This window comes from Pollachius pollachius (assembly GCF_949987615.1).
Source record: "Pollachius pollachius genome assembly, chromosome: 8".
NCBI lineage: Eukaryota > Metazoa > Chordata > Actinopteri > Gadiformes > Gadidae > Pollachius > Pollachius pollachius.
In genome coordinates this window covers 10,344,897-10,362,158 of record NC_136941.1, presented here as the reverse complement: position 1 = coordinate 10,362,158, position 17,262 = coordinate 10,344,897, and the positions used below count along the sequence as shown (strand labels likewise).

General features: G+C 41.7%; 1 protein-coding gene across 1 annotated transcript; it reads left to right on the top strand.

Moving 5' to 3' along the window:
- Positions 1-11,955: 11,955 nt before the first annotated feature.
- gnat2 (guanine nucleotide binding protein (G protein), alpha transducing activity polypeptide 2) lies at positions 11,956-17,005 on the top strand (the record flags this gene model as incomplete). Its single annotated transcript, XM_079742075.1, has 8 exons — positions 11,956-12,061; positions 14,329-14,371; positions 14,763-14,904; positions 15,102-15,259; positions 15,661-15,789; positions 15,897-16,026; positions 16,151-16,304; positions 16,815-17,005. The coding sequence occupies 8 exons, from the start codon at positions 11,956-11,958 to the stop codon at positions 17,003-17,005; spliced, it is 1,053 nt and encodes a 350-aa protein (XP_079598201.1).
- Between the last annotated feature and the right edge of the window lie 257 nt (positions 17,006-17,262).

The following is a 17,262-nucleotide window of genomic DNA, read 5'->3' as shown; positions in this document are numbered from 1 at the left end:
TAACAGTGGTGTGGTCACGGGGATACATCTCACTGACTTTATTAGAAGGGGGCATGAGAGGGCAGAGGAGGATCGGGGCATAGTTGTGCCCCCCACCCCCCCACCCCACCCACCGGAAAAAAAACATCCAAGCTGGACCGAGCCTAGCCAAGCAGAGCCCCCCAGGCCTGGAGATAATCCCCCTGATGGTGTCTATATTTGGCGCGCTGCAGCTAACGTTACATAATCTCACACATCCCCCATGGTGAGTGAGGAGACAACACAACAACAAGATGCTCTACTAGACGTCGAGCATCTCGTCTGCAGTACGGATGAAGAACCGCCGTGTCAGAGGGGTCCTATGGCTGATCTGAGGAGAAGAACGGTGATGTGCTGTGATGATGTAGGAGTATAGCCTAATAGCCTGTAAACTGTGATGCCTTGTTGCTCCAGATTAAAAGATCATGGCACTGGCAAGTCTTTAAGGTCCTTGATACATACAATACAGTACATACACCGAGTTCTTCCCTTACGGACAGCTGGCTAATGAAAACAACAGTCCCCAAGACCTTAGCAGCCGATCACAGAGTGTCATGTTATAGCAGGCGAGTCTTTCTGCATGTATATTTCAGTGCGATGCATAATGCTGTGGAGCTCGCTGTCTGACTCCAACATGATACAGTAGGGGTGGTGTGGAGAACAAGAGGAAGATAATACCCATCAATGAGGGGTCAGAGAGGGCAGCCAGGGTGTCAACAGACTGGCTTGTTCACTCAATTTCACCATTGTTAGGTGTTGTGTTCTGACACACACACTCTCTCACACACACACACACACACACGCACACACACACACACACACACAAAATCATGGTTCTCAGTCTTTTCAGTTTATAATTTTTCAGGGACTTTCTAGGGTTTTTTCCATAACCTTTTTGTGCTCAAGTGGATTCATTCATAGTGCTATGAACAATCTGTAGCAGCAACCAATCCTTGACGTACAAGCAGTCAAAAATATTCATGAATCCCCACAGTTTTGACATCAAAACGCCTATGAATCCCAACTAAAACTGTTAAAAAAAGTATTTAACACCAAAATTGGATGAAAGTTGGGACAATTATTTCACATTGGCCAAGAGCTACAGGAGCGGGCACTCAACCGGGACTTTAGCTTGCACTGTGCCAACACAAAACGAATAATAGCGACCCTTTGATTGCGGCACACTCTTCATAACCTAGCATGACATTGTTTGATTTGCTATTCCGGGCGGTCTTGGTGAAAAAAGTGAGAATGGGGCTCAATAATATAAATGATTATAGTTCTATTCAAGGTCATTTGACAGCCGTAATGCAAACACCCTGACACATGGTGAGCTTTACGTTTGTGATTATTCGTCATTATATTTTACCATTCATTTGGGTAGGCGGTTGGTCTTCAATGTGCTATTGTCTTTTAAAGATTTGGCAATTCTATACTGGTGTCCATCATTCAGTATAGAATTAGGTTTAGCATCATTATCAAACCACAACAACAACTATTTTGTTTTGTCTGGATTTAAAAAGGATTCCTTATTGAGGTGGGTGACAAAGGTCATGAACATAGACGCCGCATTGGCCTTGGTTCGTACGTCTATGTCCCCGCCATATTGGAGAGGGCAAGACAAGGCCTGTTATCAAATACCCGTAAACAGCTGAGCTGTGTTTTTTTTCCAAATAACAGGCACTATAACGTTTACATTTGTCAACCAATTTCAATCTGTGGTTTTTATTCAAGTGTTTATGATCTATGTGGCATGAAAAAGAAGGAAAAGGAAAAACAGTTGTTATATAAAATATACACAAATATGATTTAACATGAATAAAAAAAATGCTCATTGAAGTTGTTTGACAAATGCAAATGTTTCAATCCAGGAAAAACTCTCCCTTTTAACCGTATTCTCTCAAATATTATTGCAGCAACGGGTCAAAGCCAATCAACCCACATCTTTACATGTATGTCTTTTGTCCCAATCACACAGAACCATGAAACAAAGAGTGTGTTCATCATCACCATCTGAAACACATACATTTAGATCTACTTACCCTAATTGAGCTTTGTTGTTTTAGGATCTTGAGTATAATGTTATTCCTCAACAATTAATAAGAGATATCCAATAGTAGTAGGAAAGTAGTACTCAGAGTAGTAGTAGTAGTAGTAGTAGTAGTAGTAGTAGTAGTAGTAATAGTAGTAGTAGTAGTAGTAGTAGTAGTAGTAATGAGGTAGAAATCTAATGATATAAACTGAGGCTCCCAAGGCTGAATTCCAGGCTGGCTCTCTCAGCACAACAAAGCTCTACAATGTAAACATGTCTATAAATAACCTCCTTTATACAATAAAGACTATCACTTGGGTGACTGGTCAGACCCATGAAGGGACAGGAGGTGTAGGAGGTTGGAGGGAGGGAGGGGGTGGGGTTAGTCAGACAGAGGTGGAGAGGGGGAAGGCTGAGTTGAAGAGGACAGATGCGTTTTTGTTTACCATGGGATGGGGGGTGGTGGAGCGTACTTTACTGCTCAGAGAGAGAGAGAGAGAGAGAGAGAGAGAGAGAGAGAGAGAGAGAGAGAGAGAGAATAGACAGACAGACAGACAGACAGACAGACAGACAGACGGACAGACAGACGGACGGCTCAGGGTGACATCTGCTGTCCAGAAAAGTGGACATGATGAGGAGGGAAGGATGAAGAGGAGGTGCCGCAAGGAGACGAAAAGAAAGACCTCTGCGCATCCTCCCACAACAGACACAGTCTCACACACACACACACACACACACACACACACACACACACACACACACACCGAACACAGACACAGACACAGACACACAAACACACACACACACACACATGCACACACAGATGAACAGCTGAAGCCGCTGCATTAATCTATCCCTGTCATACATACATGGAGACGGTGCAGTAGGTCCATGCACTCCCCCTCACAGCCCAGTGTTTTGCTGCCTAGCCCTCCGGATGCTTCCTGGTTCAGGCCAGCTGTCGCCGCTCTACAGCGCCGCTGCAGCTGATTCGGCTCATTTAAATGACTCTGACATCCATCCGGAATGTACCAAGTGGGGCAGACAGATGGGGGCGAGGGGGGGGGGGATGTGCATTATACTGTGGATGGGAATCGTCCGCTACATAGCCTGTTGTTTGTTCTTTGCGACTCCTGCGATTGCAACTCCTGTGTGTCGCTTAGGGCAACATGCTGGTGTCCCTCTCAACAATATCTCTGCAGAGCGTTCCCACTTGCCCTCCTCTCGGATTGTAATGTTCACATGCAGCAGCAAAACGTTTTAACAGAGGTTAAATATTTCAACTAAAATGTATTTGGACTGGATATGTTTGTTCCCAATGTTCCAAAAGTATTAGAGCTTTTTTCTGGTGTTTCGACACATGTACTCTGCTCGGGTATTCGTTTCACAATAGCAAAAGAAAAATCAAGGTTAAATGTTTACATTTCCAATCTTTGTTCCCTTGAACTGAGCTTATTACATAAAAAGAAAGGAAAGAAATATATATATAGAAGAGGAGACACTGGTTCAGTGGTCACAACAATTATAATAAACATTTCTTCTCATTTGGATGGCGTTTGATGTAGTTGAAGAGCAGGACAGACCCAGTCATGCGGGTCCATAGAACAGACACAGTGATTTGGTCAGGTAATTGGTCCTGGACAGAGCCTCGGCTGTAATACATGATCAAATCAACAGAGCCTCAGGTCAATGTTCATTTTATGGTATTAAAGGATATGTTTGTTTTCCCCCAGTTCCAGTTGGTCTTTGTTCTTATCCAAACATTGCATACCATATCTGAAGATGATTCACTCTCCTTTTAGATGAATCAATCAATTACCAAATGTTCAACATTTGTGAAGAATATGAGGTTTAATCTATTATGCAATTGTAAATATATAACTATAAAGAGGTCATGGACCAGTGTAGCTGTTTTTATATTTTGATCTTAGTAAAATATATATGTTTTTATTAACATGGTAAATAGCGTTTCAAAAAAGTGTATGACATGTTAATTAACCAGCGTACTGAGAAATCCATTATCTAACTTACAAAACCCGGAAGAAAAGTGTTTCAAAGAAATCAACAAAATAAAAATTGTATCTCTCGGTATCAACTATATCTTTGCTCAAATGACAAGAAAAAAGGTTACAGAGACAGCTAAGTGATGTAATCAAATCATCCTGGCGAATCCAGTGCCGATCCCAGATGCTTTCCACCATGCCTGCCTGGAGACCTTCATTCATCAAACTCACTATATTCACTTAGACCAGGCTCCCTCCCTTGGCCAAGCACTGTATTGCGCCCCAGATTTGACTGAATCCCAACAAGCAAACGTGTTGCAAGAGCAGCATGCACAGCAATTCTGTTGCTGTTGCAGGAAAAGACAGAGCAGGAAGCTGACGATACCTCGCTACAGTCGCAAGGGCCATACCTTTCACCTTCACTAATATGACTACTAATAGAGCGAGCTGCGATAAACAAACAAGTCTGCAAGTCAGTCTACTGATGAACTGTCCTATGTCCCACAACATGGGACCAGAACTGAGTATTTGTGTTCCTGTTTCGGGGCATCTCAATGTATCTAATATGTTAAAAATAAATCCTCTTGTACAACTCTGAATAATAGCAAAGTTACTGTATACCATCATACCAGCTCATATTTTTCTTTATTTTATACACTCATGGAAAAATATTTAGATATATTATATTCCATTTCAGCTAAATCCGTTCTGCAAGGTGTCACTTAACACACTGTACATTTAGGTAGATGAATGAAGTAAAAAACAGAGGTAATACACAAATATATCGAAATGACAACAAAGTCATTTTCATCACTGATAAGAACAGCAATCCGATTTTGTGGTCCACAAAGGATTGGATTCCACACAGTCGATAATTACACCACAATGAATCCAATTCAACCATCACAGAGTATGAATCAGTAGACTCCGACCACCACAATAAGTCTCAGTGAACCCACGCACTATAGGGACAGATTCCCTTTGGCTAGCCCTCCATCACTGCCCTGGTAAACCACCCATGAGTCATCAGCTGTTTGTTGTAGTGCTTCAACCGTGATAGCATTTTCACATTACGCCAGTGTTTCTGTGCACATCTACAAACACAGAGCCTCTCTCTCTCTCTCTCTCCCCTATACATTAGGAGATATACATTATACATTATACATGAATGTTATGCAAGAATTATATTTGCTATAGGAAATATGCCCTTTCACCGATTTAAAAGGTACAGTAGTTTTGATTGATCAAATGCTTTTTATATTTCATCTGACATTAATTACTGTAGAAAAATATCAGGAGTATTTGCATAACATTAATATTGGATTCACATACCGGATTCCCCCACCTTTGATTCGATCAGGGACGGTGGTAAATCGCTGCTGTATTGACATTCTTTCAAACAATGCATCTATTCAAAGCTTTGTCTATACATTAAAGACAGCTCGCATGAAGGTAGACCCACCTTTCAATAATAGGGCTGAATCAAAGAAGAAAACTCTGCATTTGGCGATCAGTTTCATAATCAACACATTTCTGATGGTTCAATGATTGTATGCATTTATATATTCAGGAGCTTCATCTCTTTCGTGCAAAACTTGAACATTTAAAGATATATTTATGAAAATGAATAGATAAATACATGATGAAAAAATTAATGAATACATAAAATGATATGCTAGAATCGTGTGCAACAAGCCAGAATTGAACAATATGTTCTTAAAACGCTGCGCTGGGGAACCGCTGCTGTACCTGGCCGATCAACAGGTCACATACGCATCTTCCTAAACAAACACTTTTCCTCTGTGGTTGGCGGCTGGGGATTTCTACCACAGTTTTCTCTCCCTTTTAGTTGGCTTAGTCAAATCCCACTTCATAAATATTTCATTTCATTACAAAGGTTGAATAATTACAATTATAAAAGGAGGGGAAATAAAGACTCACAGACAGCACTCCCAAACGAAATCACTACAGCACATAATTGTTACCTGAATCATGTGACTGCAAACATCATCTGTTGTAGTTCCTCTGATTATAATAGGGAGGCTTCCGTGGACTTACCCGGGCTGGCATTGTACTGCAGGCTGCCCCTCTTCCTGAAGGGGGACTGGGGTTGCTTGCTCTTGGACCCGGGTGCAGTGCCAGTCCCTGGGGAGGGCACGCTGGAGGACATGATGCCTACTGCGGTTCAGCTCGGCGTGGAGAGGCTGTGTCTGTGAGAGGTGCACTTGACGGAATGACAGCAAGCTAATAAGAGAGGGAGATGAGAGGGAGGAAGAGGATGGGAGGTAACAAGGCTAAATATACAGAGAGAGAAAAGCAGAGGGGGGAGAGGAGAGATAGACAATAACAGAACAGGTGAAATAGAAGGTGGAGAGTGGTGAATGTGATGCTCACACTAGTAAAAATGCTGAGAGCCTGGCTTCATTGCCCTTTGACGTTGGGCTGTGTGTGTGCATGTGTGCGTGTGGGTGTGCATGTGTGCGGGTGTGTGTGGTACGTGTAAGGAGGAGGGAGCTCCAGTGTGTTTGGCTGCATGAGTATCCATTCTCACGCTGCAGTGACTGAAGCTCCGCCCCCTAATACTCCCCCTTCCTGAACTGCAGTGATGGCGTTACGTTAGTCACACACACACACACACACACACACACACACACACACACACACACACACACAATGACCATCCCACTGACAGACATCTTATGGGCTGCTCTGTTACCATGGCAACCACAAATCCACGCATGCCACGGGGGTAATACATTTGTAGGGTCGATCACAGCATTATTAACTGACACGTGGAGCGGAAATGTAAAGAATGTGCCGTAACCAGTACGGAGGGAGTAGTACGCAGTACTATTGATGAAGCAGGATACTTTTAGAAGTCAACCACATCCCTAAATATTCCTGCTCTCAAAATAATGGGTACAGGGATAACCTTATTTAAATAACTTAATAAAGTATATAATATAACCCCCCATATCTAATCCAAGCATTGGATGAATTTGTGTATTGTACTTTGTTTTTAACATCAAAAAAGTCTGAGCTATGGCATTTTGTATTCCTTCAGATCGACAGCATATGAAAGCATATTTCTCAGTTGTAAAGACAGAAGTCATAGTAAAACCGGACACATCCAAGTGCGTCTATGGCTGCTTCGAACCAATAGGCTTACACACATTATAATACATTAATACAAAAAAAATGACTCACCTCAAATAATTGACATGATATCAATGAAGACGATCGGGAGTGGGAGTTTGGAGTGACCCATGACTCGGCCGGCCCGGGAGAAATGCACATCTCTGAAAGGGCCCTGGCCCGATGCCACGCGGCAGGGCTCCTCTGTTCTGATAACAATGCGCTGCTGAATACACCCAGCTGACACACACAAACTGGCTATGAAAGACCACTTGTTATGTCCGGAGAAACTCTTAATCAGGTGTGTAGTGACATATGATATTCTACAGCAACTACGAAACAACCGTTTCACAAACATCGTTTCACGACGTATCCACCTGCCAAATTCCAACTATCATTGACATTAACATGTTCAATTAAAGGGACGATTAGATTATGTTATGTCTAGCTCATCCGTCAGTTCTAGAAGAATCGGAGTCCACCGAGGAATCATTCATTTTAATTGCAAAATTAAAAAAGGTAGGCTACCAAAGATTTTGCATACATCGCAGTTCTCTATAGAGCTATGGATGTCAATACGTGGACCTGACGCCCTCTTATGGCCAATATGGAAGTGCTCATTCTGGCTGAAGGCCAGTTTAGTAATAATAGCCTGATCATAATCTAAATTAAATTAACAAATTATAACTATACAATAATAATTATTTATTATTTACAATAACTAATATTATTGTATAGCCATACGAACCATACATGTATTTTTTACCACACAAATCATACATTCTGTAGGCCTATTCTGTAACAATTGTGTTAAAAAACAAAACAAAAAGTGATCAAAATTGCATGAGCATAAAAGGGGCAAATACTTATAACTACAATCCCATGGGATTTGTACGTATTTGTAGAACAAACTGATTAAATCATTAATTGAATGTGTTTGATCTCCCTTCAGCTAGATATGCCTTGACTGTACATTAACTGCTACCTCCCTGGCTGACATACAGAACATAATAGGTAGGCCAAACCTTCCCTTCAAACGTTTTACTTTATCCTTTCCACCTTCATTTTACTATTAAATTAGATTTAAAAAATATTGGTGTATTTAAAGGGCATTGGAATGTGTGTTCATAGCACACTGGTGACATATGTTGTATGCAACTGTATTCCTGAGTATTATCAACACATCTAGTGTGTGAATATGGCTCCAGGGTGGACAGAGGGAGTCCTCTTATGTATGGCACTGGTGGACTAAAGCATCCAAGCTGATAAGCAGGGGTAAACCTCTGACAAGCTCTGGTAATGGAAACCACACACACACACACACACCACAAACATGCGTACACGCACACATATGCATGCACGCATGCACATGCACATGCATGCACACACTCAAACACACACACACACACACACACACACACACACACACACACTTATAAATTAACTGTCTGTTTAGAAGGAAAAAAACTTTTTTCCTTCTAAACAGATTTTGTGATAAACAGATTCCTGTTTATCACAAAATATGTTGAAATATACAAATCATCGCTTAGTATATGTCATGCATACAGAAACACTTGATGTATCTTAATTTAAAAAAAAAGCCTCATGCAACTGCACCTTTTTAAAGATATGCATTGGATAACTAAGAATCTATACATTTTTGCATACAATTATTAGTCAGTTGGATGAACAAAGTCTGTGACATGAAAATACCTCTTTGTTTTGGAAAAGCTTTTTTAAAACATTGCAAGTATATCTGTGTGACATACAGTGTATATAATAGGGTGTGATTATGTATTTATGTATTAGACAATCAGTCAGTAGGGGCAACATCACATCATTCCCAGTGATGTGCTTCTGAAGGTCACACTGTTTGCATGATTGACTTGTGTGACCTTCAAGAAGGTCAAAAGATAAACCAGCTCCCTCCTTTGTGACCGTGTGCACTGCATGTAACAGACCACATTCAACATCTCTGGCTTTCCTCCCCCTCAACGTAAATATATATCTACATACATAAATATATCGCCAAAGCAAGATAGGAGTACACGCACACACCCACACCCACACAGATACACACACCCCACAGATAAACACACACACATGATGCTCCTTATATGTGCTCCATAAGGGGCCATCGTGATATGTGTGGTGCCCCGGCCTCCCGGTCCTGGCTGATCTCATGCTCCGTGGGTAATCCGGTCAACAGATCAGCCATGCTGAGTGGGGCCGGCCACTAGGTGAGCAGGGCTGGTACGCCACCAGGCTTTAATGGGATTGGCCATCGAAAGGATGCCACGATTAGCCTGCTTGGAGCTGTTCAGGGCTTTGAAACCTGCTATAGCCAATTAGCGCACAAGCTTAGGTGTGACGTGAGGCGTGCATCATGGTTCTCAGGAGGGACAGTGTAGGGGTCAGTCCAGCTCTGGCTTGATGCTTGAGGATCTTTGGAAACGATATTGGATGCTTCGGGGTGGGATAGTTGTTTTTTTGTGAATGGAGAAACAGCTGGGTTCTGAAAGCATTCATCTGTCTACGGTTTAATTGACAAACAATGACGTCATAAATCATCCTGCTTACAGCGCTCAATAAACTCCCAACCTGATGTCTCATGTGCTGCTGTGTGTGTTTATGTGTCTCTCTTTGTAATCGATACTCTATGTAATTCACCCTATGGCAATGATTTCACTCTGGAGGACAATCAATTCTAATCTAATCTAATATATTTTATAAAACAATTCAGGAATTAGTTTTATGGCAGAATCGTTTTTAGTGCTTTACATTCAGCTAAATGTGTAATATGCTATTAGAGCACTAAATAAGTACATGAGAAACTGTCAACACAGCCTGGTTAGACTTTTATACTGATAATCAACCTCAACGATTTGGTATTACTGCTCTACGTTTTTCACAAGCCTGGCACTCCCTAAAATTCACCATCTATCAATCTCTCTCTTATACTCTATCTCACACGTGCATTTATGCGGACATGTCAAGCGAACACACACACACACACATACACCAACACCCACACCCACGCAAACATGTATTAACACACACACACACACACACACACACACACACACACACACAGATTGACACACAGACACAAACACACACACTCATTGTCACCTTGGAAAATTCTGTTAAACTCTAGATTAATACCTCAGAAACAACATTTAGTGACAACTACAATTATATAACTTGTAGAAATCAAAGAAATAAGTAGAACCAAAGAGATTAGGTTGTTTCTCTACAACTTTACCCTTCAATAATAAACAATATGTCATGTGGATGAAAGGGAATTTGTTATGTATCATTATTAAAAAGTCAACCTTGGACACAGATCTTTTGAGATATTTAAAATAAACGTCTTGGTTCCTCACTTGTTGGTAAGCTGGGAATGTTGTATTAATATGAAATGCAACCGGGCTTGCATGAATAGAACAATGGGTTGCAGATATCTCCACACAAATAATTTTGAGTGGAGCCTCGTTAAAAGTGAAAAAGTGCCACATTTCTCATGTATATAGTAAAAGAAAATCATATTCATGACAATGAGTAGGGTTAATAATGGTACTCAGAGACTACTAATGTATAATGTTACTGCAAATTGAAGATAATATATTGTCATTCCAAAAATACTGTCGTAACAATAAAGTTAAATAAAAGTTTAACTTAAACCTTGACTTTAAACTAAGGAAAATGTAACCAACAGATCTATACCATACCACAAAAACGGTTTGTGTGTGTGCATATGTGTGTTTGTGTGTGTGTTCATGCGTGTGTAATTGTGTGTGCGTATGTGTATGCATGTACATACGTGTGTGTTCATGTGTAGGTGTTTGTGTGTTTATTGAAACATATTCCCTACAAACCTTAATCCATCACACTAAAAGGGTCAAACCCTGTGCTTCTCTTAGGACCCACCCAAGATGTTGCATAACAGAACCAATTTTACTCCTGACAAAGCAAGTTATAGCCAATGAAACCTTGATAGTAGCCTAATTCAAATTAATAACTGATTATATCTACCCCCTATCGTCAATTTAGTAGAGAGGTTTGCTTTTTGCTTCTTTGCTTTTTTTAGCATTCATCACACCACCTGCTATTTAAACGTCTTAAACGTAATGGGTTTACTCGTCTTTAATGCCCTCTTCACTCCATTATCCATGTGACTGACTCTTAGGCCTGTAGACGACTCTCCATTGGCTATGCCCACCAATGGCTTTCTCCTGTGACTGCCGCTTCACCGAACTGTGACCAAAAAACACAAAACAAACAGAATCATTCACTATTCGCGATGAACGTTTTCAGACTTTTTAAATGATAAAAATGAAACGAAAACCCAATGACTTTGGAATGTGTACATTTCTCGGCAAAAAAGTAAAAGTTGTAATAGTTGTAATGGTTTTAATTTTTCCCATTATTCCTCCCCCTTGACTGCTGTCCTTATTTGGCTAATTGGATTGGCTGGCCAATCAGGAAGAGGCCCCTCCTAAGACAAGGCTTAAGTAAAGAGAATTAAAGGCTGGCTCTTGGAGCGGAACCGACTCTTGAATTGACTTGACCCTTCAGTGGCGGCTATCTCATCATCTAATCGAAAAGGGCCTAAGAAGCCAGAAAGCCTCAAGCGCCTCCCCCCATCCCCCGCCTGCTCGGAAATCGCCGGCACGATTAGTGCTGCACCCAGTCCCGAAGAGCAGCTCTTGGAGAACCGTCAAAATTTCTTATCTAGAGGATCTTGATTTGGAGGTGGAAGAAAGAATGGGTGCAGGAGCAAGCGCCGAAGACAAAAAGTCAAAGGAGTTAGAAAAACAGCTCCAGGAGGATGCCGACAAGGATTCCAAGACAGTCAAGCTGTTGCTGCTTGGTAAGTTGGCTCCTGAGGGAACTTCTCTCTGGGTGCAGACTTGGTGTAGACACCTTCAGGACCAGGAAACTGTGATACTGCAGATATACTCGCAGTTATATCTGTGGTGCTGTCAGATCCTACCGTGCAACAATATCTACATTCTAGCTCAAAAAAGCTTGAATTAAGACTTGGCCTGATCTGAAGATGAAGTTGAGCAGGCGGGAGTGACAGGCTAGCCCTACCTGGCCTCAACGCCACACCCTTTTTCACTCATGGAAGAAAGGAAATGGGGAAATACACTTATTGGTTAATTAGTCATTTTTTTCTAAATCTAAATTTGGAACTCTTACCTGGACATTGTGGCATTATATGGCAATAATGATAACAATAATAAATAATGCATGGCTGAAGCCTTAAGAGGTAGCAAACATGCATCAAAACAAATTGTACCCGAATTGGTGGACTAAATGGTTATTTTTGCAATCAAGTGCTTTTCAGGAGGTGAGGCGGTAGAAAGAGACATCCTGCTCAGGGCTTGGTCAGGACTGAGAGATGCTCACTATACTTTGCTAAACCATAGTGCAAAATATGTATGTTGAGGATATGGAGGGTGTGTTCAGCTATATGCAACGGTTTGAAAAAAGTTGTTCCTAATACAAGTTCTTGACATATAATGCTGACCCAGAAACATCCCATTACGGTGTAAGGCTTAAATGCAAATTAGAAATATAAAGTTGTATCAATATAATTTACATTGGTAGACAGTGCGTTCGACTGATCAGTTAATCAACTGAACATTATCTCTCTATTATTACTATCTATTTTATAGTTATAAAGTTCAAAATCTGTCATCAACAGCAGACATAAACTTTGCTGATTGATATTAATATCAAATGTTGTCCTTTATCCCATTTTCATTTTCTCTCCCAAGATTGGATTACAAAATTCAACTTGATTTAAAAAATACTTCCCACCTCGCACTTCAAAGATCAAAATCTTTGGTCTAAAATAGATTGGCTTAGAGTACAACAGCGATGATAGTTAAATCTTATTAGCTTAGTGGAGCCTACATTCCCCTGGCCAGTGTTTGGTTTTGCCAGTGGGCATAACAAGAAAGCATGGCCTACCAAAAAGTATAGTGGGCCTATGTTAACAGCAATCTAACAATGATAGTATTCCGTTATATGTCCTAAGAATATATAATATGTAAATATCTCAGAGACAGAGCACTACCCTCAGAGGTGATTTTTTACTGCATCAAAGGTGGAGGAAAGAAAAAAGAAAATCCAAAACAACTCTCTTGTGCAATTTAATGATAATTTAAAAAAATAACATGTTTTGCAGATTTATTTAGTGAGAATTGATAAAGCCAACCATCATTCCTAATTCATTATTTATTTTTAAACACCCCTTAACACTATTCAACTACTAAGCCTCTTATGTCAATGCCACCAGCCACATACCTTGATTTTATTTAGCCTTTCCCAGTTTATTGACCAAAGTCTCACGATTTACCTGTGTTAGGCATCCTAGGACAGCAGTGACATATTACTGTCTAAAGCTGTGACAGTTGAGAACTCTGAAGGGGGGCTGATGCGTGAGCCTGCAGCGGGCCAGGGCAGCATTGTCTCCATCACGGGTCAAAATCTGTTAAACTGTAGCAATAACACCAATGAACAGTAGACATATTCTTGTTTTTAACTCTTATTCTATTTGTAACATGATGTTTGCTGCTCCTGGAAGTGCAATTTCCTGGGGGAACCTTCCAGAGGGATTAATAAAGTTCCTATCTATTAATCTACCTATCAACTAATTTGTGGATTGACGTACAACATTTTTTTTCTTGCAGAACCTCGACAAGTTAGGACTTTCAATAATAAAAAACAGGCCTTTTAACCAACCTACCTGGGACTTAAAAGATCAAAGCCTCATGGAGTAAAGTAGCGTCCTCTGTTTGGAGAGTGGGAGGAACGCCATTATGGTTGTCATGATCTCCTTACAGGCTTTCCTTCCGTCTGCCCCTCCACCGGCAACTAAAGTCCTGCAAATCCAATTGGATCAGTGAAATTGTAATCATGTTAGCACCCCACGCTAATTTTAGACCGTTGTGTATGAAGAGGCCACGGCACTATTAATGTGCTTTATAGGCCTAAATGTTCCCAATTTTCAGACCGTCATCGTTGTCTGGTTCCTTATCGGTCATGGTGCGAACTGATGTAATGGCTGACCGATGGGATGACAGTAAAAAGTGTGATATTGTGGTAATACTTTTGATCTTTTTCCAGGCGCTGGTGAATCTGGCAAAAGCACCATCGTGAAACAGATGAAGTGAGTAACACTAAATAGCAATGTGAAGTGGCTAAATGAACGTGAATGTGTGTGGGTGTCAGTCCGTCTAACAAAGTAATTGTAAAAAATGTCGGTTGAAGAATGCAGGTGGCATGCCCAAATGACCCCACATGTCTGTCCGTTTCCCTTCAACAGTTTGCTCACACTGATTTGTCAGCACTTGCCATTTGTCCCAGTTCCTGTGACGACCAAATATTATACCTACACATACCACAAGGTGGCCCTGTAAACAGCCCATTGAACAAGATTTGGTGCCTTTATTTTCTCTAAATGTTTGACTCCAAAGAAAAAGCGTAGGCCTACAACCTAAACCGTACTCTCCTCTATACAAGAAGTCTGACTCCAAACCTAATCATCGCCCTCTCTAAAGGATTCTCCATCAAGGTGGTTACTCACGGGAGGAGCAGATGGAGTTCAGGAGCATCATCTTTGGCAACATCCTGCAGTCCGCCCTGGCCATCATCAGAGGCATGGAGATGTTGGCCATTGATTTTGGAGCATCCTCCGGACAGGTCTCAAATCCATATTATTGGTTTTAAAAAAGCTAATCCAGACATTTGACTAAAATCCTTGAGGACGTTCACTTTCCCAAACTTGAAAGAAAGTTTAAACCTAAAAGTAAATCCTCCCTGTAATTTCTATAAACACAAGGATTTCCTTACCTAGCAGTGGATACACCTCCTCACATCTGTACGCATAAATCCTACAGGAGGATGCCCAGAAGCTGCAGAACCTGTCAGACTCCATCGAGGAGGGCACCATGCCCAATGAGCTGGCGGAGGTCATCAAGAAGCTGTGGAAGGACACTGGTGTCCAGGCGTCCTATGAAAGAGCTGCTGAGTACCAGCTTAACGACTCCGCTGGCTAGTGAGTACCCCACATATCACTGTTTAACACCACGCTTCTGTCTAAGAGACTTACAGTGAATTTGGTTTCATACATTTAATTTAAGAACAAGAAGGGGTCAGCTATCTTTCTCAAGGATGCTTACAGGTAGAGCCAGACCCATACCAACGCACGTTTCATTATCATATGGCGGAGGCTTTGTCAAGGACTAGGGGAGGTCTAGGTTTAACAATCAAAGCAACCAACTTTATTGGTAGGCGAAGTGCGGCTAAGAGCGGTCAGTGCTAAATTTCAAAAGAACACAATAGACATTGCAAAAAAGGTTAGTGTTGTTTCTGCATGCGAGAGAGATTTCCAGCTTGGTCTGTAGTTTGTGAATGAACTTGTGACGCTTGTTCTCTGGTGATTTCTGCCATTTACAGCTATCTCTCCGACATGGACCGAATCTGCAAGGCCGACTATCTTCCTAATGAGCAGGATGTGCTGCGGTCTCGAGTCAAGACCACTGGTATCATTGAAGAACAGTTCGGATGCAAAGAATTGCACTTCAGGTAATTCAAACAGCAGGGGAACGCATTACCATCCGTGTCCAATCGGCACCTGCATTGACGGCGATTAGTAGACACACAGTGACTTTTTGCCCACCCCTCACAAATAGGATGTTCGATGTGGGTGGCCAAAGATCCGAGAGAAAGAAATGGATCCATTGTTTCGAGGGTGTCACCTGCATCATCTTCTGCGGAGCTCTTAGCGCGTACGACATGGTGCTGGTAGAGGACGACGAAGTGGTAAGAGCAGACACCAGCACCTCACCCAACACCTCCCCACCACCCTGACATCATCCAAGCACTGAACCAAAACCCTCTGAATCTACAAACTCACGGTGTCTTCTCCTTCTCCCCGTGTCCTCAGAACCGCATGCACGAGTCCCTCCATCTGTTCAACAGCATCTGCAACCACAGGTTCTTCGCGACGACTTCCATTGTGCTTTTCCTCAACAAGAAGGATCTGTTCCTGGAGAAGATCAAGAAGGTCCACCTGAGCATCTGCTTCCCCGACTATGATGGTGAGTGCATCCGTCTTATTGGTCATTTTGTGGGATGGGTGTGTCTGGCCCCAGCGTCTCCAGGGAGAAACCCTCAAGGTTCATGGGTTATTCGTTCTGATCCAGATCAGGATGACTCCCAAAGTTTTTCTCAAGCTGGCTCACTATTTGTCAGCCTTCTCAAAAGTGGATGCATATAGTTAGCTATAGCGTATTAAGCAATTGGAAATCTAGCCTGCAGTAAACCTTTGAAAGGCTCTCCTCGGATCTATAAAACCTTTTCTAACAATGTTATATTTATGTTGTATCAGATGGCATGCGTAGTTATTGTGTCCTACTTAAAATGGATTTCACACAAAAGAAATGTCATGTCAAAGTCATGTGAATCAACACAGAACTTAACTTCGAGTAAGAAGAACTGAATCAAATAATATCAATATCGAACATATCTCATGTCACACCATGCACTGTGTTAGCCTCAATTCTCTTCTCCACGAATGCCTGTCTGACCCCAAAACCATTTTCCTGCAGGTCCTAACACATACGATGACGCCTGCGCCTACATCAAGACACAGTTTGAGGACCTCAACATGAAGAAGGGTGTGAAGGAGATCTACTCCCACATGACCTGTGCCACAGACACAGAGAACGTCCAGATTGTGTTCAACGCTGTCACGGATATCATCATCAAAGAGAACCTTAAAAGTTGTGGTCTTTTCTAAGCTGTGGATTGCAGTGGAAAATAAAAAGGTAATACTGCAACAAACCCTCACACCCAACACACATTTAAAAGGCAGAGGTATTGCAGAGTCAATTTCATACTCGTGCAACGCATCATATCGGGGTGGGCCGCGATTGCCTGGCAACCATTCTGGGGGCAATAATTGGAGCTTATTATCACATGGGTAACTGGGAGTGCTGGAGATGACAGAGAGCAATGAAAATGCCTCTGGTTCTCTCATATTGTATTCTCAGGAAA